This window comes from Dermacentor albipictus, chromosome 1 (assembly GCF_038994185.2).
Source record: "Dermacentor albipictus isolate Rhodes 1998 colony chromosome 1, USDA_Dalb.pri_finalv2, whole genome shotgun sequence".
NCBI lineage: Eukaryota > Metazoa > Arthropoda > Arachnida > Ixodida > Ixodidae > Dermacentor > Dermacentor albipictus.
The window spans coordinates 514,309,566-514,332,230 of record NC_091821.1 but is presented as its reverse complement, the minus strand read 5'-3'; the positions used below and the strand labels follow the sequence as shown (position 1 = coordinate 514,332,230).

Below are 22,665 nucleotides of genomic sequence, written 5' to 3'. Positions count from 1 at the left end.
TTCCGGACTTAAATGAAACAATCAGATTCGTATGTTGCGTTTTCTCAGAAAAGACGCCGCTTGATAAGCAAAGGTTAAAAATGTGAGTAAGCACATGTAACAAAAGATCAAGCACAAATTTAATGGGTTTAATCTCCAATACATCTATATCGCGCGATGTCCTGTTTCTTAAGGACACAAAGGTCGAGTATACATCTTTTGGTGTTGCAGGTTCAAAAAAAGCTGTGTAAGTATTGGTATTTCCCAGAAAAGAAGTTGCATTTATATTGTTACATAGGAAGATGCCGACGAAAAGCTATATACAAGTATATTTACAAAGCAATACGCCGCACTTGGCGAAGAGGCAACAGCCCGCGCTAGCCTCTAATTGTCGTCGTCGTCTTCACCCTGCTCGCCTCTTTGTCATCGCAAATACTGTTCCGTAGCACAACCCCCGGCGGCAAAGGCGCCGTCCGGGAGCGACTAAACGCCGGACTTGGAAGCAATGTAGTAGACCTTGAGCCTACAGACGTGCACAACATCACTAGATGCCATAGCAGAGGACGAGGTTGAACACACAGAAGCAATTTCGTATGTCACAGGCGTAACCTGGCGCCACACGCGGTAGGCCCTGTATATCGCGAACGGAGCTTCTCTGAAAGTTCGACGTGACGAGAGGGCGACCACAGGAGCACGAGCACACCAGGCGAAAACTGTACGTCACGGTGGCGGGCGTTGTACTGACGCTGCTAAGGGGTTTGGGAGGCCGTCAGTCAAGTACGGGCAAGCTGGCGTGCATGGTCCGCGAGGGCGATGGCGTCGCTCGCATACTCGCTTGTTGAGACTGCAGCAGGAGGAAGTGCCATGTCTAGGGGCAAGGTCAGTTTGCGACCATACAATAGATAAAATGGAGAAAATCCGACAGTGTCGTGCCGCGAAGCATTGTAGGCGAATGTAACGTAAGGAAGGGCAATGTCCCAGTCGTGGTGGTCCTTGGAAACGTACTTCGACAGCATATCGGTAAAAGTACGGTTTAACCGCTCTGTTAGGCCATTGGTTTGAGGATGGTATGAGGTAGTCAGCTTGTGCTGAATAGAGCAGGAACGCACAATGTCGGCGGTAACTTTCGAGAGGAAGTTACGACCACGGTCAGTAAGCAGCTGTCGCGGGGCGCCATGAAGTAAGATAACGTCACGCAAGAGAAAGTCCGCGAGGTCAGTGGTACACCTTCGGGAGAGCCCGCGCGATAGCGCATCGGGGGGTGTAATCAGTTGCGACGGCTACCCATTGGTTCCAAGAGCATGACGTGCGAAAGGGACCGAGGAGGTCTAACACAACACGAAAGAACGGTTCCACAGGGACGATGGTCGCCTGGAGATGACCGGCAGGTAGCACCTGAGGTGTTTTCCGACGCTGGCAGTGATCACAGGCAACACCATAGCGTCGGACGGAGCGAGCGAGACCAGGCCAATAGAAGCGGTGGCGGACGCGGTTGTACGTGCGGGTTACACCAAGATGTCCTGCAGTGGGTGCGTCATGCATATCAAAGAGCACAGTCTGTCGTAGATGTTTTGGCACGACAAGAAGGTCAGAGCGGTCAGGGAGAAAGTTCCTTCGGTACGGAATGCCGCCCTGGAGGACATATCGGCGAAAGGATGCGTCGGTAGGTGTAGAGCGCAGTCGCTAGATGAGTACTCGCAGCGATAGGCCTCGAAACTGTTCATCGGTGATGTTAGCGAAGGCAGACACAGAAAAAATGCCGTTGGCGGTACTACTGTCGGCGTTGTCAGGCTCGTCTACCGGGTAGCAAGACAGGCAGTCAGCGTCGTTGTGTAGTCGTCCAAATTTGTAGGTGACAGAGTACGAATATCCTTGGAGGCGTAAGGCCCACCGACCAAGTCTTCCTGTAGGATTTTAAATGAGCATAACTAGCAAAGCGCATGATGGTCTGTGACAACGGAAAAGGGTCGGCCATATAAGTATGGGCGGAACTTCGCAACCGCCCAAACTAGGGCCAGACACTCACGCCCAGTGATGGAATGGATGCGCTCCGAGGGTGAAAGGAGCCTGCTGGCGTAAGCGATAACACGGTCTTTGGCGCGCTCGCGTTGGGCCAGTTCTGCGCCAATTCCATGACCGCTGGCATCAGTATGGACTTCGGTAGGTGCAGAAGGATCAAAATGTGCCAGAACGGGGGGCGTTGTGAGAAGCTCGATTAGATGCGAGAATGCAGAGGCCTCGTTATCGACCCAGTGGAAAGGGGCGTCTTTTTTAAAAAGCTCGGTTGGTGGTCGTGCTATGGCCGCGAAATTTTTCACGAAAGGGCGGAAGTACGAGCAAAAGCTGATGAAGCTGCGCACATCCTTGACACACTTTGGAACAGGGAAGTGCGTAGCAGCATGGATCTTGCCTGGGCCCGGTTGCACTCCGCTCGCGTCAACGAGGTGCCCAAGGACGGTAATCTGGCGACGGCCGAATTGGCACTTCGATGCGTTGAGTTGCAAACCGGCTCGCCGACCAACGTCCAGGACTGCTGAGAGGCGCTCGAGGTGCGTAGCGAACGTTGGGGAGAATACTATAACGTCTCCCAAGTAGCACAGGCAAGTGGACTCTTTGAAACCGTGAAGACGGGAGTCCATCATGCGTTCAAAAGTGGCAGGAGCGTTACATAGACCGAACGGCATCACTTTGAATTGTTAAAGACCGTCGGGTGTTACAAAAGCAGTCTTCTCGCGGTCGAGATCGTCCACGGCAATCTGCCAGTAGCCGGAGCAAAGGTCAATAGAGGAGAAATAGCGAGCACCGTGGAGGCAGTCAAGGGCGTCATCAATCTGAGGTAGGGGATGCACGTCCTTTTTGGTAACCCTGTTAAGGTGCCGATAGTCCACGCAAAAGCGCCATGAGCCATCCTTCTTTTTGACCAGTACAACAGGTGACGCCCATGGACTATACGATGGTTCAATAATGTTCTTGGCAAGCATTTTGCGAACTTCTGCGTGAATAACATGACGCTCAGCTGGTGACACTCGATACGGGCGGCGATGAATAGGAGGGGCATCGCCGGTATTAATGCGATGTTTGACAGCTGTAGTTTGGGCCAAAGGACCATCGTTAAAGTAAAAAATACCGTAGTGGGAAAACAGAACGCGGTAGAGCTCACGATTGTGCTCGGACGGCATGTCGGGTGCAATCATTTTCTGTAAATTGGCGATGGTACAATTTGCCGACAGCGATGGTAGAGGAGGATTGGCTGAATTGTCTACAGCAATAGATGCTACTGAGTGATCCTCGAATGAGCAAAGCTGGGCCAGAGACATCCCGCGTAGCAGTACTTGTGCCGTCAAGCCAACATTGGCCACTGGCAGGCACACGCAATTCGCCGTCATAGATAAAACTGTATGAGGTACTGTGGTCCCGTGTGTGAGGAGGACGTCTTGCATAGGAGACGCGATGTAGTGACCGTCGGGGACTGGTGGGGATGACGCGAAGTCAACCTAAGTCAGTGCCGAAGGTGGCAAGCGAACGGAACTGAGGCGACTGGGGTGTGGTTCAGCGGGATCCAGAACAGGCAGGTCAAGGCTGTGTAGGAGTTGAGGACGGACGTCATGATGAAATCTCTTGGGAGGTTTATTTACATTAGACAGTTTTAGTTTAGCGTACGCAACTATAACGTACGCTATAAGCTATAATATAGCGTACGTTAAGCAGCGCGCATTTTCTACAATTTTAGTTGGCCGGCGATATCTTCGGATCTCAGAGGCCATATGTCATCGTTGCGGCTATTTCGCGTTTGTAGCGATAGGTGGCGCTGACATCTCGAATGTTTCGTTCGTTAGGCTTCGACTCGTTCGAAACGAGAAGGGATCTCGAAAACACCACGATGTTATCCATATAATACTCAGTCGCCAAAGTGGCCTGAGACTAAGCGAAAGCCGTTTGCACAGTCATTTGCTACGAACGAAATGCATTTTACAAAAGCAACGCCAAATTCAATTCGAAGCGGGCAGCCGGGACCGCCGCCATGTTTCCCGCAAACTCCGCAAACCCCGCAAAAACGCTCACGCTAACTCGTTTGCGTTGCGTACGCCCGCTATACTCGCTATTTCGTTTATTGTTCAGCACATGCGCAGTGACGATCCGCTATTTTTTAGCGTACGCAATGGTATAGCGTACGCTATACTAAAACTCTCTATTATTTACAGCCAGCGTATATTAACAGTCTTAGAAGTCATTACGGGCCGGCAGCAACTCGGACGCTGCGGCCCGTTGCAAGAAGTTCGAAAGAGATCAGTGAAGGAATGCTCTAGGAATCCTCTCCTGCTGCTCCCGGTCTGCGTTTTTTAAGCCCTTCGGTGTCTCGACACGTCACGTTCGGCCAATGGGAGAGCCCGCTCAGGTGACGCCATTTTCGGCCAATGATAGGCGCCCGTGCGATGGAGTCACACCCGGCGAAGAGAGTCGCTGCTCGGGTGTTTGTCCGAGGGATTTCTTCTCCCTGCGGTCTTGCCTTGCTGACTTGTAATGCTTTGTCACCATAGAGGGTAGTGGACGACACCTCCAGGTTGTCACGGCGCAATACAGCCATCTTTCTTCGGGACCTACTTTACCCGCAACAGTGCCAGGACGGGAGTCCCTTCCCTTCACTTTCGGGAAGAGCCAAACAGTGAATAGCTCCACCGGCTGGACACGAAGTGGGGTCCGCCAACTTGTTTACACGTGCCGTGCCTCAGGAATGTTGCATCCGTGTTTCTGCACTCCTTAATTATCTGTGGTGCGATTCGATGTGGTCTGGGGAATTCGAAGTAGGCTCAGGAAACGGCGCCGTATCTAACAGCTCGTCCTCGCCCCGGAAGTTCGGAATGGCCGGTGAACTCAATTCGCTGGCCATGAGGAACGCTGAAAGAACCTGCAGGGTACTGGTGTCGAGTCTCGTTTGACAACCTTCGGGATCCTAGGCCCTCGAGAACATACGTCAAACAAACAAAACAACACAGCGCTGCACCACGTGTAAGCGCAGGCTCTTCGCCCCTGACTCGCCAGGTTATTACTGAGTCAAAATGAACCCTGATCTTTTATTTCCCCAATTTTGACAAAGCAGTTCCAACCACCTTTCCAAACCGCTATCCATTTCTCCCCGAATTCCGACAAGACCAGAGTGCTATGGTTGTAGCAAAACAATGGGTCGTTGCCGTTGCAAACAAACAGTGAAAACAGCCGAACATAACTTAGGTGACCTAACTACGCGAACAGCATGTTTACAACCCTAACGCAGTGGGGTACTTATCTCGCGTGTTGTTGCCACTGAAAAGTCTGGCCATCTTCACAAGTACGTAATCACAAGCGCGCTAGCCTTGTGGTCACTAATCAGAACGCGTACTTGCGTCGTAGGCAAACTTTTTATTACGCCTCACGTGTCTTTCTCTAATCCATACAGGACGCGTACCATTTGCGTAACTTACGCACTCCGCAGAACTCTTAAAAATATGCGTCTGCTAACAACTCGTTCTACGCACGCTAACTAAAGAAGTCAGAATACGGCTGCCCTCAACACACACGAGCAACCCAGTCATAAATCTGCTTCCTTCCGTGCACACAGGACACGCGCCAAGGAAACTAAGAACGCTTCTCAGTGCAAATGATGCACTTACCGAAAACGTATACGCGGTTAACCTTAGAAAATAAAAAGCGCTTTTAAAAAAGCGAAGGTTAACTAAAACACACGCGCGGTACGATAGGCCTCTCAACAATAACCTTAACACTCAGGTTACTTACACACACAAAAAAGAAAGCCTATGTACTTATTAATGAACACCTCGCGAAAATAAGTGTTTATTTAAAACGCGCCTTTCAACTTTCGGAGCTTCTCAAACAAAAATACAAACAAAGCTCATACTTTTACTTATTGAAAGAAACCTAAATCGCGAAAATTATCCGATGCTCAAAAAATAAGACAAAACAGAACGTTGCACTTCTACTGAAGCTCTGTTTGCCTCCCGTTCCAAACGTTTTCGACTGATTCACTTTTGAGCCGTACTCGAGGTGGTCGCGGTCAGAGAGCTACTCTGGCTACCGAAGAACAACAAAAGGGCTGACTCACTATCAGCTCCCCCAAGACGTTACAGTCTCCTGCCAATTTGCGTCCTGGCGCCCCGCTTCCAGGTAAGAGACCCGGATCGGTCTCTTACCTGCACAGTCTGAGTGATTTACATTTAAACCTACTCTCACTTTGGCTCGCCTGGCGGACAGCTCAACCGACTCTTGAACAATGCAGCAGGCTTTACTCGAGTTATGCAACTCGCACTCTTGCGAACTGTCCTCTACTGCATTGCCCAGCTCACGCTGTGCATCAGCACACAGTCCGTCGGTATCGATTGCTGTCTCACGCGCACAGTCCGAACGATTACTAACTGAATCATCCCTATCTAGGCTACCTAGACTGGCGGAGAGCTGCACCGATCCCTGAACAATGCAGTTGTCCTCTCTTGAGCTACGGAGCTCGCCATCCTGAGAACTACTCTCAACTGCATCGTCCAGCTCGCACATCACTTCGGCACGCAGATCTGGCTCTACATGGGTGCTCGTGTCTATTGGGTCAGCAGTACCCTTTTCTTCGCTAGCAACCTCGCTAACATTACAAGCGACGCACACGCGCGGTAACTGTGCAAATTTGTTCGCAGCAGGCCTAGCTGTCTCTACAGTCATCTGTTGGCACAGCGCCTCGTCGCTCTCACGGCGGCCTTTAATGGCCTCTGCTGCCACTAAGGCATCGTTAGCAGCCATCTTTTTCCATTCACCTATGAATGTGCAGCCAATCCCACAGGCACTACTCTTCTCGTCGGATTTTGGCGAAAATCCGCTAGACACTTCCTCATTCTTGTGCTCTGTACTGCCTACAGAATTTTCAGACAGGCGTTGTCTCTGTGCCATTAACTGATCACAATACTGTATCTATTTTAACAATGCTGCCTTCTCTTTCTCAGACTTTTGCTCACGCTCACGCTTACGCTCCTGATACTCACGTTCGCATTCATTCTCACGTTCTTGACGCTCACGCTGACGTTCTTCACGCTCACACCTAAAGGTACGTTCTTGAAGCTCACGCTTCCGTTCATTCTCGCGTTCTTCACGCTTACGCTCACTCTCACGTTCACGACGCTCACGCTGCCGTGGTTCTTGTATCACCTCCCGAGCAAGCTCAATGCTTTTATCATCATTGCCAATATCTTGAATCGCCTTTATGATAGCTGGCGTTTTCATCTGTTCGTCCGCCTCAACTCCCAAATCGTCGCACACCACCAACAAGTCTAACCTCGTCAACCTTCCAAGATCCATAGCAGCTGCCCCGACTGGTGGTTAGAACTGTTTTCCTTAATTTATTTGTGCAAACACACAATGCAACAAATTCCCTATTCCGAGAACTATCAAAATGAACACACAACATTTGAGTCTGGCGAATCGAAAGGAATAAAAAACACGCGCTCACTTACGGTTGCAGCACCCTGCCATATGGTTCATTGGTCCGCTGTTCTCGGATCCTTAGGACTCCCTGGGTCAAAGGCTCGCTCTTCTTCGCTACTCCCAGTTCCTTAGGACCTCTTTCGACGAAGGCTCTCTCTTCTGCGCTCTTCCCGGTTCCTCGCGACTGCTTTGGACGAAGGCTCTTTTTCGCTGTTCCGGGTTCCTCAGGATTTCTCTCGACGAAGGTTGATCCGTAGCGCTGCCACCAGTTGATGCACTTGTAGGCGATCCCACCGCTAGCAACCAGTTGTAAGAGTTGAGGAGGACTTCGGGATGAAACACTTGGGAGGCTTATTTACATTATTTACAGCGAGCGTATATTAACAGTCTTAGAAGTCATTACGGGCTGGCAGCAACTCGGACGCTGCGGCCCATGGCAAGAAGTTCGAAAGAGACCAGTGAAAGAATGCTCTAGGAATCCTCTCCTGCTGTTCCCGGTCTGCGTTTTCCAAGCCCTTCGGTGTCTCGACACGTCACGTTCGGCCAATGGGAGAGCCCGCTCAGGTGACGCCATTTTCGGCCAATGATAGGCGCCCGTGCGATGGAGTCACACCCGGCGAAGAGAGTCGCTGCTCGAGTGTTTGTCCGAGGGCTTTCTTCTCCCTGCGGTCTTCCCTTAGTGACTTGCAACGCTCTGTCACCATAGGGGGTAGGGGGTGACGCCGCCAGGTTGTCACGGCGCATTACAGACACTTTCTTCGGGACCCACTTTACCCGCAACAGCGCCAGGACGGAAGAGTCCCTTCCCTTCACTTTCGGGAAGAGCCAAACAGTGGCTGCACCGGCTGCACCGGCTGCACAAGAAGTGGGGTCCCCCAACTTGCTTGCACGTGCCGCGCCTCAGGAATGTGGCATCCGTGTTTCTGCGCTCCTTAATTAGCTAAGGTGCGATTCGATGTGGTCTGTGGAACTCGAAGTAGGCTCAGGAAACAGCCCCGTATCCAACAGCGGAGAGTGCTGGTGGAACAATCGATGAGAGCCGAATGTGCGGAGAGGAAGTCTAAGCCAAGGATGATGTCGTGGCGACAGTGGGCGATGACTGTGATCAGCACGATGGTGGAGCGATCGGCAAAGGAGACGCGGGCGGCACACACACCAATTGCAGGGGCTGTTCCGCCATAAGCGACACGGACAACAGGCGTCGTGTTGGGCGTGATTATTTTCCTCAGTCGGTTACGAAGGTCAGCCCTCTTTACCGACAAATGCGCCCCAGTGTCTATGAGAGCAGATACACAAACACCGTAAACTTGCACGTCAAGAAGGTTCAAGTGAGTGGGCAACATCAGTGGAGGATTTGGCGGCGTAGGGAGCAATGCAGCGTCACCTCGAGGCGCTGCATCGTCAAGTTTTCCGGCTCGAAGCGGCATCTGAGGGAGTCAGTGAATAGGAGCGACGGGGTTGGGGGGAGCGAGATTGTCATCGTTGGGGCGAAGGCGAACGAGAAAAGGGCCGGTTCGAAGCAGGAGAATCTGTGGCGGCATTATCGGAGCGGGCAGCATAGGGACGAGAAGCGCCACCTGGGGGCACTATAAGGCACTATACGTAGACGGTTTGGGGAACTCCAGCGACTGCGACAGTGCCGAGAAATGTGTCCGATTCGATGGCAGTGAAAGCAAGTGGGCTTGTCGTCTGCAGTGCGCCATTCAGACGGGTTGCGGAAACGTGGTGGGTAAGAAGATGCGGGACGCGGCGGAATCAAAGAAGCCGGGTGGGTATCAGGGCGATAGGCCGAACAGATGGTGTGAAGACTCATGTTTTCGAACTCCTGGCAGACAACTGCCTGGATCAGGGAAACCGTGACTGCAGGTGCATTGGAGGGGCTGGAGTCTAAGGCAGCCGGATAGGCGGCCTCGATCCCACGCCGGACGATTCTGGTAACATCGCCAGTGTTGTTGGGACGAGGAGCGTCGGCACAGGAAGATGCTGCCGGGTGTTGGGCAGACGGGGAAACTGCTGGTCGATACGTCGGCTTTTAGCGAGTTCCAGGCGGCGGCACTCTTTTATAACTGCATCCACCGTCACCACGTTGTTAAAAACGAGCAAGTTGAAAGCGTCATCGGCAATGCCTTTGAGGATGTGGGAGACCTTGTCGGACTCAGTCATGTGTGCGACAGCGTTGCGGCACAGAGCCAAGTCGCCCTGAATGTACGTGACGTAGGGCTCTGTTAACGTCTGCACACGGCCGAAAAGCGCCTTCTGCGTGGCAAGTTGGTGACAGTAGGGTTTGCCGAACAAATCTCGAAGCTTTTCCTTAAGCTAGTCCCAACTAGTGAGCGCATCTTCGTGCGTCGGAAATCAAACTCAAGGTGTGGCGCTGAGATAAATTACTACGTTGGCGAGCATGATAGTAGCGTCCCACCGGTTATTGCAGCTAACGTGTTCGTACAGGCTGATCCAGTCCTCTACGTCTTCCCCATCTCTTCCCGAGAATACGCCAGGATCACGGGGAGCGGGGAGAGTAATGTATGTCGTCGAAGTAGCAGCAGCTGTCGGAGCCGGTGCAGTCGAGTTGTCGCCGCATGGAGCCACGAAGGAAGCCTCGACGTACCGTCCACTGCGAAGCTCCGTGACGATGTGCAGGGATCGTGCACCTCCACCAGATGTGTTACGTAGGAAGACGCCGAAGAAAAGCCATATAGGAGTACATTTATAAGGAAATACGCCTCACATGGCCTAGAGGCAACAACCCACGCTAGCCTCTAATCGTCGTCGTCGTCTTCACCCTGCTCGTCTCTTTGTCATCGCAAATACTGTTCCGTAGCAATAATATGCGTGCTTAAGGTTAGAGACGTAAAGTGGTTGTTAAATTTGTCAGCTAATTCATCATCGCTAATTGCTTTGTTATGAATTGTCAGCTCTAATTCCTGCTTATTATGAGATTCCGGAAGCAGAAGTTTGTTTACTTCACACCAAACGACATCGCTCCTAGTTCCCGCTCTATTATAAACGTTTTCGATATGTCTGTTCTTGGCGTTTCTAAGGAATTTATATAAATAGGTCGTGCATATTTTAAAGGAAGTGAAGTCCGCAGGATCCCGAGTCTTAAGAAACTTTCCATACAAACAATTTTGTTTCGCGGATCCTTCTAAGGCATTCATCAGTAACCCATGGTTTCCAAATTTTTTCAATTTTCAAATTTTTTTGGTACGGGAAACTACCTTCATAAACATTTAAAAGTGTATGCATAAATAATTTATAGGCTTCATTTGCCTCTGTGCAGTCATGTACAGAGCCGAAGTAATTTTTTTTTATTTCCGTGTGAAAATTTTCTACAGTTTTCTGATTAATTGCTTGAATCTAAAGTGGCTCAGAACAATAGAACAATAAGACTTCCAAAATGCGCTAATAACCTTACATAACATGCACACGGGCGAAAGATCTCCTACGTTTCCTTTCATTACACCAGACTGCACATAGCCATCCGAGCTATTTATGATAAACAAATCAAGGAAGCTTTCGAAGTTGGTACAAATTCTTGTGGGTGCCGCAATTACGTTTCTGCAGCAGAAAGAATAAAAAATAATCTGCAATCTTCGTGACTTCGGCATACTAACTAAAAGGTTAATATTGAAATCACCACCAATGACAAGTTGCAAGAGATTTATGCTGATAAAGCAAAATAATCTTTCAAGAAGCGCAAAAGAATTAGCAGCGTTGCCACTAGGACGACGATACACGAACGTGAAAACACAGTTGTGCGATTCTAGACTGAACACTTCGTAATCTGTTGTAAATGCAGGGTAAGCTGGAAGCATGCTACATGAAATTCGCTCAGATACAAGCTGTAATACACCCCCGTCACACCTATCAGAACGGTTCAAATAAAAGGTTTGGAAAACAGGCATTCGAACTACTTCTTTTTCAGATCTATCCCATGTTTCCTTTATCATTACATTGTAAAATTGAAATGGGAAGTCGCCGAAAAGCGCGTTAAATTCATCATGTTTGTGCCTAGCTGATTGTGCGTCACAGTGAAGAAATGAAAGGTAATCGTGCGAATTAGGCTTTGTGACGTGTCTTGGTGAAAGTATTCACATGGCGCAAAGATAAGGAAACAGATCAAGGAAATCTTGATGTAGAGGTGTCTACTCGCAAATTCTCTGCTCATCTTGCTCGTAACCAATTCCGATAACATTGGATGTTTTCTTTCACATGCAAAGATTTTACCACCCTTCACCCAAACAAAACACCATTTCAGTTCTCGTTTCTCAGCGTTAGCCATGCCCAGGAGCGTCTTTGGCTGTGGACATAGATGCTAATTTACAAATATTGCTTGCAGCTTGTCAAATCCTAGGTCACTGGAAATATTTCTAGCCTTCCGTGCGTTCCCAAGCACTTTTTCACGCTTTACACGGTGGTTGAAAACAACCACAATACGCTGCTCCGTGTCCGCCTTCCGTGATGTGACTCGATGGCAAATCTCAATGTATTCCTTCTTAATCGGTTCACCCAGTGCGTCGCCTACTTTGCCTAGCATGTTAACTAGATTTTCAGCTTTCTCATGCGGAATTCCCTTAATTTTGATGTTTTTGTTCCGTTATTATTAGCCTTGAGCGATGTTTCATGCAATTGTTCTTTTAGTGCTTCGACTTCCTGCGTAAGTGGCTGTTCCTATGTTTTGAGAGCTACATTTCCCGCTTTCACTTCAGCGCAGTCCTGCCCGGGTGTTCCGACTTCTTTGTCGGTAAACTCGAGACTGTTTTTAAGCTCCCTTATTTCCTCGCGCAGTTCAAGCGCTAAATTTGACACTTCCGTTGACATGATGGAAAGCAGTCGAAGATAACAGTGGTTTAGCAACAGAGGCGGCAAGCTAACAAATAGATACGTTTCTCTATAAGGTAAAGTCTCAAACCTGGAAAATCAAGCATGCAAATGTGCGAAGTCTTTCCTTCGCGTTGACTATGTTGACAAATGCTGCTTCGTCGATGCGATAGTCGATAGTCGTCGATCCCAGGCTCCGGTGACGACAAGCTTCACGTGATCCAACATGGTTCAGCAGGATCAGCTGATAACCGGATGGTCTGGCTGCATCCACTTGAGCAGTGGTCAGGCAGCGCTTGTCAACTATTCTTCTGTGACGGTTTACAGTCAAAGGAACCTGGAGGCTTACGAAAAGGGTTCCACTTAAATTGAGGACGACGCAACGAGCTATGGAACGAAGAATGATCGGTGTATCGTTAAGGGACAAGAAAAGAGCAGATTGGGTGAGGGAACAAACGCGAGTTACTGACATCTAAGTTGAAATCAAGAAAAAAAATGGGCATGGGCAGGACATGTAATGAGGAGGGAAGATAACCGATGGTCATTAAGGGTTACGGACTGAATTCCAAGGGAAGGGAAGCGTAGCAGGGAGCGGCAGAAAGTTAGGTGGGCGGATGAGATTAAGAAGTTTGCACGGACAACATGGCCACAATTAGTACATGACGGGGGTAGTTGGAGAAGTATGGGAGAGGCCTTTGCCCTGCAGTGGGCGTAACCAGGCTGATGATGATGAAGCCTGCAAAATCAAGCAGGGAAATGTGAGACGTATTTCCTTCGCGCTGCCTCTATTCCCAAATGCTGCTTCATCGATGCGATAGTTCTTTTATCCCAGGCTCAGGTGACGACGAGCTCCACGTGTTCCAGAAAGATTCAGCAGGATCAGCTGATAACCGGACGGTCTGGCTGCACCCACTTGAGCAGTGGTCACGCTGCGCTTGTCTACTACTCTTCTGTTACGCTTTACTCTCGGTAAGCCTCGAAAATTAAGCAGGGAAATGTGAGGCCTCTTTCCGTCGCGCTGCCTCTGTTGCCAAATCTCGAACTTCCATGCCACTCATGCATTCGATTGCTTGTAGAAATCGTCCGATAGTCCTTATCATCGTCTTGCTGCTCTCTTCGTACAGACACAGTAGTGTTAAATCTAGTTCACTGTACTCGCGTCACACACAGACACTGGATTTACACAAAACATTGGTAAACGTGGCCACGCTTTGCACAGCCCTAAACCATGCTGCAAAGCCAACTGCTTGCAAAATGCTTCGCATAACGTCGACTCACACGATGGCTTGGACCTGCACAATTTTTTACAATAATACTCTAACCCCCGTATTCGGAAATGCAACTTAACTTGAAGCGCACACGTGACATGATTTTCATTTCATTCCATTTGATTCCATTGCATTTCCTTAAAGACCTCACGAAGAAGACCTTAACGATGCCTGCCTAGAACACATTAAAGGAAACACAGCGAGCGTCTTGGGCACATTCAAACCAGGCATAATTTATATCAAGTCAAGCATGAACTTAAAGTTAAGATGCAGTTTTGAATACAGGGACAAACATCTCTTAGTTACCTCGCGTGCTGACTAATTTGTGCTTTTATCCACTCTAAATTGAATCGCTGCTGTAAGGTCTAGGTCACCAACGAGTCTCACTGGATGAAAACCTTCGCATTCAGGTAGGATGTTCTTAGCTGTCTGCGGATTTTTGCAGCAGCGTACACAAGCCTCACCTTGTTGCTAATTTTTGTTCCGGCATGTTTAAGTGAAGATGTAAAAGACTCGGATCTCGGGATTTCCTTCTATCCATTGAAAGAACAGCCGACAGAAAACCATTCTGCAAAATGAATCAAAAGGCACCTATATCGATTCAAATTATCCATGCACGACACACCCCAGTATTCCTCTCAATAAATGAAAGCACAAAACAAGTGTCAAAACCAAATGATAGATGATAGGGCACGTTTGAAGAATGCGAAGCACATTGCGTTTTCCGCAAGCGTTTTTCAGTAAAGATTACGCCTGCATAAGCTGCAGTTGCCGGGAAGGGGCAACTGTAGCATACGAAGCAGGGTTTGACGTAACTACACTTTTATACGTAAAAGAAGGACCCGCCTAGCAACTTATTTCATTTGTGTTGTCATAGCGCTAGAGGAAGGTCACGCATAGTGAGGACTCCCAGAGAGCAGCGCGAACATGATGAGTGGCGACAGCTGTGCATCAATGTCAATATGCCCAACTGCGCCGCGCTCAAGCTAGACAGGACGCGGCGGACACAAACCCAAATGAGCCAACAACTATGCGCAGTTTTTGCATAAGTTTCACAGCTAAACATTTCTCTAAAGTATGTCTCAGTGTTTTCCGCGGCAATAACATAGCAGTTACCAATATCGTGTCAAAGAAATCAAGTTTTGGTACAGTGAATTTCATTGTCTCCCGGTCAACCATTTCACGTAGTGGTTTGCTCAGTAGTTCAAGGCTACGTCACGTTGATCTATGGGATCAGGTGATACCGCAGCTTCTCTGGCCAACCACCTCCACAGTGTGCATTGGAGCGCAAATGTTTTTTCCCTCCTTAGGTAAACAGTTGGTAATAGCAAGACACCGCCTTTTGTAATGTCATAGAGATTTTCCTTGTAATTTCTTTCTTTCCATTCTTGCGAATCTCCATGTTATCTTGGATTCCTTGCATCCCATTCGTGGTCTCTGGTTCTCTCGATTTGAAAGCCCCTGGTTGTGTTCTTAGACTTTTCAACTAGCCAGAGTGCCAACTTTCTTGAGCTTTTCTTCCATTCTGTGTGCTCAGTTTGTCAGGTACAAATAATTGTGTGCCCATCTGTGTGCGCCCACCCAGCCATTTTCATCCACATTCCTGAGTTCTTCTTCCAAAATATACGTGCTCCTCAGATATCCTAATTCAAAAAAGGCTCCACGTATGTTACCCTGCACACATTAACCGGCCTACGAATCTTCGGTTAACTTCCAAACTGACAAGATATCCGTCTTTAGGCACAGAATGGCACTTGCGAACGTTATCACTGCAGCGATTACTCCTTTCCAGCTTAAATTCACCACATGAATATTAATGTGGCCACAATGTGGTCTATGTTATACTATTGCTACACCATTTTTCATTTGTTTTCAAATTATCTTGGCAAGTGTTGCAATAAGTATTCCCTCTCTTTATGTACACGCCCACGCTACAGGTCCTTAAATTATTCTCCCTGTTTATTACCATAGGTTTCTGTTGATAGCACATATCCAGCACAACAGAACCTTTGTAATCAGTATATCCGTTTGTCCCTGCGGCCCGGCCTAGTTCGAATTGATTCATCGTTACCCTAATCACGTGATTCATCACGACCTTAATGGCAAATCAGCACCTGGTCCCAACAAGGTTACGAACAAGACTACGAAACCTCAATGATGCCTCGATAATCGCTCTTACGGCATTCATCAACAAATGCAGGCGAGCAGGTCGCATTCCAGAGGCGTGGAAACGCTCTACGGCAGTCCTGATGCCGAATCCAGCCAAGCCTTTCAGCCTCGATCATTTGCGGCCCATTTCCTTCACATACTGCGTTCGTAAGGTGACGGAGCACGCGTTCCTCTCCCGGATCAGCCGCCACCTCGAGGACACTGGAGCATACCCACCCACTAAGGTGGGCTTCAGGTCACATCTCTCTACTCAAGACGTCATGCTCCATCTACCACCAAATTTTCATTGACCAACTAGCGGCAACCGGGCCATCCTCGGCCTAGATCTGCAAAAGGCATTTGACAATGTAGCACATGCAGCTCATTCCTGCTCCTGCGTCTATTACTTCACATTCCTTGTCGCCTTTTCCTGCTTACGCCACCGACGTCACCACATCGTCATCATTGTCGTCACACTGTCGCGCAGCCTGCCAAACTGTGTCACCAACACCTTGCGCCGCCGCTTTCGATGTCAATTGTGTACGTCACAAGTGTAGGTCCTTACTAATGCTTGTGTGAGGAAGACATTTGACATCTGGAGTCGGCATTGTTGCCTTCGTTTTAAGGGTTCTAAAACCATTACATTTCTCGACAGTTTGTCTACGGTGAAATCCTTACGTTGCAATGGCGCATACCCGAAAAAAAGCGGAGTGTATTCCAGCGAGACAAAATATCATCATCAGGAGTGGCTCATATCCCGGTAAGCAAGCAACGATACAATGGCTGGATATGCATGAAAAAAACACGAAGAAAAGACAGAACAAAGGAAAGAAAGATACAATGAAAGAAAGAAAGGAGAGAAAAACAGGAAGAAAGGAAACGAAAGAAAGAACGAAAGGAAGAACGAAATAACCTTTAGCAGTGCATTAGGTGCTCGCATGTGTCGTTGAGGAGGTTGACCTACAGCGTCATGCGTTTACTTCACAGTGCGGCTCGTTGGGTCTTGCAAGAAGTCTGAGCCCTCAGATCGTGTTACTTTATGCGCTACCACGCGTGCAGCAGGCTTTCACCTTCAAGTGTTACAGGAGTGTAACATGCTGTCGAACTTTACTGGCAGCGCAATTGGCAGTAGCCATGACAAGCCACACACACGCACACACACATATATATATGTATATTTGTATATATATATATATATATATATATATATATATATATATATATATATATATAAATAGTTGTCAATAGTGCTCGCCTAGTTTTGTTTCTTCGCTTCTATCTTTCTCACATTTTTCGCGCTAGCATACGCAAGTTACAGGCGGCACTGCGCTACGCCGATGTGCATTTGAAGCTGGATTCACACAACGAACTGAATTGCACAGGCGAGCATGACGTTACTGTAATCGTTCCATGCTTGTGTGCGGTGTTATTTAGTACTATTTAGCCACGTACTGTTTGTAAGCGGAATTAGTCCATCGTGTGAATCCAGCTTGGACGGCACCCTGCGCAATGTACTATCACTATAAATTGGAAGCAAACAGGAACGAACGCCTGTTACGCGTAATTACACGGAAGTGCTACCTGTATTAACTCTGTAGCAGCCGGTTTCTAAACACGGAGTAGTGAAACGTGTACGCTTTGGAGTATGAATATGGCCGCTGCTACAGAGGCCCGTGAATCTAGGCATGAAACAATGTACTGGACTAGTTTCCAAATTTTTCGCTCTTGAATTTATACTGACAGCACCACAGTACGAAACTACGAAAGTGGCGGAATAAAGCACGACACTACGAAAGAGGCACAATGTGCGTATGCTCTACTTTCATTTTATTGATTCCAGCGGGAGCCTATTTCTGTCATTTTGTCTCAACGCCTCCTCATATATGCATTTTATCATTTGTTTTTCTTCATGGCCAAAAAGCCTAAATGCCACTGCCTGGAAGAGTAATCATTTCATTGCTCATGCTTTTGTTACTTCCTCCCGTTCTCTACATTGTGCTGCTTCTCCTGCCAAAGTAGCAATAGAATGATCATAGAGGCGCTCCCTTTAAAAGCGATATATGGCTAACAGTGCCTGAATAGTTACAAGTTCTGTTAAAAGAAAACATGCTCCACAACCTGCTACTGTGGGTTTTCCTGGCGCAAGGTATAGTGCAAGCAGAAAGAAGTTCACGGGGCGCGGCGCCTCGGAGGGCATACAAAATCAATTAGGGACCGCTTCGTGTCGTTCCTTTCTTCGTCTCGTGTATTCCCTGCAGGAACTTCCTAAATCACTTGTAAGCGCACTACTCCGAATGTAATCGTGGCACATCGTGTAATCGGTGCACGATCCTCATTACCAACTTGAGCCTGTATTACATCCCTTGCAGGATGAAGGCCTACCCTGGAGATCTGCACCTCTGACCTCGACGTTTTGTGAGGTGGGAAGAAGATTAAAACAATTCGCAGCTGTCATGGAACACAACATGAATACAGGGCAACATTTCCAGTGCACGAAGACAGCGGTGAGCATTGCAGAATTTATTACGCTAACGAAAGGGTAACAGTAACTGTAATAAAGCTCCATAAAAATTAGAAGTAACAGCGGCGCAATCAACCAACTTCAGAAATGATGATGAAAAATAAAAAAGTTGTAGGCTGACCTTTCACTGACACATAAAAAAATAAACGCTGAGTAGCTTTTAGTCTTCCGGGATTTAAATGTGGAAGTGACGAAAAAGCAAGCAGAACAGCATGCATGGTGTTTCCTGCGTTATATATGACAACAATGGTACAACCTGACTTTAATATAACCTTCACTGCATGTGGTGTTCCTCGGGTTGACATGCGTTAAAACACGTGCGCCTAACAACGCCACTCGAAGAAGGGAAAAGCAGCGGGAGGCAACTTACCGTCCGACGACAGGGCCAGGGACATGGTGACGACGGTGATGTAGGCGAAGCAGATGGAGTCCAGCGTGATGCCGAACCAGCGAGCCGTGCAGAGGAACATGTACCAAGCCGATGTGTGATGGTCCTGCTTCAGGTCAAACATGCGCTCGAAGGTCCGCTGCGCGTTGAACGCTCGGATGGTGGTCAGCCCGTACAAGGAGGTGCTCAGGTGGGAGAACACGGGGCTGCGTGCTAGAGTGGTGCACACAGACGTGTCATTGCAAGAGAAACCTAAAGGAAAAAAATGAGGGCACTGGGAAGTTCCTGTTCTCGGTTGAAGCTACAGCCCTGGCTTGTGACATAACACCGCGTTTCGATGCCACATACGCCATGCATAGACGCTCCTGCACTCATACGTAAGAGCTGCTCCTATTAGTGTTAACAGCTTCCAGTGCCATTGTATCCTGCCGGTGAATGCAGACGACTTAGAAATTCTTTGTGCGCAAAAGTATGCCGCAAATATACCTTCCAATGATCGCCCACGGCGCACTCTATGCTCCTTTTGCACAATAGGGCGTTCCGACATTTCTTCTTTCACGATCGATTGATTCAATAATGAAGGCGCTGCAGAGCAGGCGTCGGGTTCCTCTATTCAATATTATCAGCTCGAAACGTCATTCACTGAAACCAGGAGAATTTCGTGGGTCGCGCTGCACTTAAAAATTGAGACGAAAATCAAATAGTGCCGAGAGCAATTAGATCCATCTTAGACAAGTAGATTTATACTTAAACCCTTCGTCGCCCTCGTTCCCAAACTGCTCCAACTACCAAGGCGCAGCAAAGTGTGCCGGAGTTCCTGGTTAGGCCACCGTTCTTGTTGAACCTGTGAATCATCAGTGTGGGAACTCTGTCGAAATAAATTAGCCTTAAATGCCTCTTTGAGGAATGCAAGGTGGATGGAGCTCAGTGGGGAATGTTGAGGCGCATGCAGTCCTTACTGAGAGCGACATTCACATTTTCAGAGTCCTGCACGAAAAGAAGGAATACGGCGTAGGATTTCTAATGCATAATGAGACATATTAAGAAGTTCAAATGAGGCGAAAGAGGAAGGAGGCAATGTATAGTTCTTTCGGTGCATTTCCTCCTTTCCGCTGCGAAGTCCTTTATTTCTACAGCGATAACGAAAATGTAGCAACCGTTAACGGTAATTGAGCGCTTGTACATCTGACACAATACGATAACTGCAGCATTCACGATAAATGAGTTGAATGCCTTTATGCTGGCATTTAATTGACAGTTAAAAAGATCAAGCCTGAGTAGGCTGCAGTCATGAGTGATTTCAATGCTAATGCGTGGGAAAACGCAGGCTACAGCAGGAAATTAGCAATAATCGCAGTTGTTCTAGAAATATAGTTGATGTTCGTGACCAGGGTCGCGAGAGGAAAAGCGAGATAAGTCCGCCGGCAGCGAACGGCACCTCTACTGAAGCGCCCACAACAACCAGCGTCGTCCACGTCGTCTTCTACGCGCAACCAGTCTGAAAAATTGGCGTCCAATCTGATGATGATGACTACGAACATGTAAAACACGCGTGGCAATATTTCCTGCCCTGAAAATGCACCGTGCCGATTCGAGAACACCGTTGAGCCACGTCAGAAGAAAGGCAAGTGGAGAAGAAAAAAGGAATAGAGCATGGAATGAAGCACATAAGTAGCGTCAAGACAAGAGTACTGAACAAGCAAGCCATCGTGAGTAACAGGGCTTCATCCGAACTAAGTGCACCATTTCGGGCGCTTAGTTCGGATGAAGCCCTAATACTCACGATGACTCACTCTGTAGTTGGCATCGTAGGCGCTGTAAAACTGCGCATGGACCAAAGTAACGGTCCAGGGGTGTTTCGGAGCCGCCTCGTTGACGTATAGCGCTCCACACCCACATGTGATCGCCAGGGCAGTACAGGACATCCCTGTGGCGAAGGTTCTAACTGTGGGCATCACAACTTTGAGTACACTGAATATGCAGTCTCGCAAGCTTCTTGCGCCCCTTCGGCAAAGCAGTCCACCAGTTGTGGATGTGTCAGTCATTGCGTCCAAGGCAGTGGTAACTTGTCATCCGTACAGAAGGCGAAAACATCTCAGTCCTGTAGTTTCGTGAAGCGTTGTAAGCGAATGTGATGTATGGCAGCACTTGGTCCAAGTTTTTGTGGTCATTGGTGGCGTGCTATCAGCAATAGGAGCGGGGACACGCGAACGCATGGCAAATAGCCTCGAAACCAAATTAGAGCGATAGGCGGAGGGCGCTGTCGATAACGGAGGGAAAAGAGGGACGCTCATCCGCTAACTGTTGACACTCCCACCGCACCTGCGTTTGTCAAAGACGGTGGCTTACGGCATTTCACTGGCCGCCAATAGCCGATAAGAGCCGGTCACGCTTCGGTGCACAAGTTATCAGCAACCGCAATATCCAAAGCTTTATCAATGTGCGCTGCCGATGCGAAGTCAGGCACACAGTATACAGAGACGCATGTTGGGAGTGCCAACAGTTATTAGAACAGCGTCCTCCTTTCCACTTCGTTCCCTTCGGCGGCCGCCACGTACCGCCCATGGCAGGGTTCGAGGCTATCTTACATGCACTCCTGTGTTCCCGCTCATATTGCTCACGATAGTACATGGACAGCATGTCAGTAATTGTCTTGCCTTAGCACTCGGTTAGGCCATTGGTTTCCGGATAGTAAGCAGTAGGGGCGCGATCGGAGATCTTTGTTCGATACGCGTTCTGTTCGGTTGCTGCAATGTCACAAAGTGGCCAGTATGCAAAATTTGTGAGAACGGGAGGGAGAGAGCAGCCAATCGGCAAGCGATGAACTGCCCAGAAGTTTACTTTCCTCGTTCGTCGTGTGCTTGCAGGCAATATACGACGAAATGAAATATTTCTCGTCTTGCATTGAATGATATCCTTGTATTAAAAAAAAAACATTTTTTCCTCACGCTTAAACACGTTCTCAAATAGTAGTACGTATGGGTGCTATAAGTATTAGTTTCGCTGCGTGGTTCTAGGTGGTGTCGCGCACAGCGAGGGGGGGGGGGGATGAAACAACGGTAATAATGGCGCACATTTCAAGTGGCAACAACATTCCACTGACTAGCTGACACCCGATGATAGAGTTGAGTTCACCGCACTTTCAACGTGCTGTTTCTTTCGAGAAATGAAAGCCACTCTGGAATTAGCTTTCTGTCGTCTCTTCAAACGCGTTTCGCACCTTCAACCACCCCACTTCCTCTTCGAGAAACGCCAACACAAAATACGATGTTCCCACTGGAAGTGCCATTTTCTCGAATTAGACTGAAAATTGGATCCGAAGGTACCATTCAGCAGCCGCCGTTTGGATTCAATCCGATCCACCGGAGGCTCCATGCGAAGCCGGTCTCGTTACGATCGCATAATCGTGCCAACTTCACGACTCCCGTAGCGTTCGCCTCCTAGCAGACGACGTGCTCAGTTGCAACATGACTGATAGGAGCGTGTCGCATGTTGACGTTACCAAAAACGTGGGCGCGCCCCGCGGCTGGCGACGTCGAAGCGGAGTAGGCCAATCGCGCGCGCCGGTATTCAAATGAGCGCGCCGAACAACTATCTCCGATAGCACCCTAGCTTTTCGGTACGCTATGCCACTTCGTTTCATGACTTCGTGCACAAGTTGTGATGTAAAGGCTGTGCCGCGATCCGTGATGACTACGGCTGGCGCGCCATGGTGGAGAACGATGGTATGAACGAAGAATAACGCAATGTCGAAAGCGCTGGCTCACTGAACTGCCTTGGTTTTGCAGTGCTACGTAAGATAGTCGGTGGCGACCACAGTCCATCGGTTGGCAGCAGAACACGTTGGAAATGGACCGAGTAAGTCCATACCAGCCAGCTCCGAAGGCTGGAGAGAACCGGCTGGTCGCATAAGCGGAATCTTGCCGCTTTGGCAATCCCGGTACCGTCTTCACATAGTGCTTCACAGTCTTCAGTAATTTAGTCCAGTAGTACTGCTGGCAAATGCTGGCCAATGTGCGCATAGGCGTTGACTACCGGGGGCTGCGGAGTCCGAGCCTCCTCCGGATTCTTCCGGGGGACGG

At 48.7% G+C, this 22,665-nt stretch overlaps 1 protein-coding gene and 1 long non-coding RNA gene across 3 annotated transcripts in view; one reads left to right on the top strand and one right to left on the bottom strand.

Moving 5' to 3' along the window:
• The window catches only part of LOC135905985 (ATP-binding cassette sub-family C member 4-like), a 547,697-nt gene that overhangs the window by 152,694 nt on the left and 372,338 nt on the right, over nt 1-22,665 (bottom strand). For both annotated transcript variants that reach the window (XM_065437136.2, XM_065437137.2), the window contains one exon: nt 18,566-18,796. In XM_065437136.2, the coding sequence (XP_065293208.1) occupies nt 18,566-18,796 (231 nt within the window). The remainder of the gene's footprint in view (nt 1-18,565; nt 18,797-22,665) is intronic.
• Nucleotides 1-22,665, top strand: part of LOC135905986 (uncharacterized) — a 157,783-nt gene that overhangs the window by 17,044 nt on the left and 118,074 nt on the right. The window contains exon 2 of the long non-coding RNA XR_010565577.2: nt 18,044-18,178. This is a non-coding gene — a long non-coding RNA (uncharacterized lncRNA). The remainder of the gene's footprint in view (nt 1-18,043; nt 18,179-22,665) is intronic.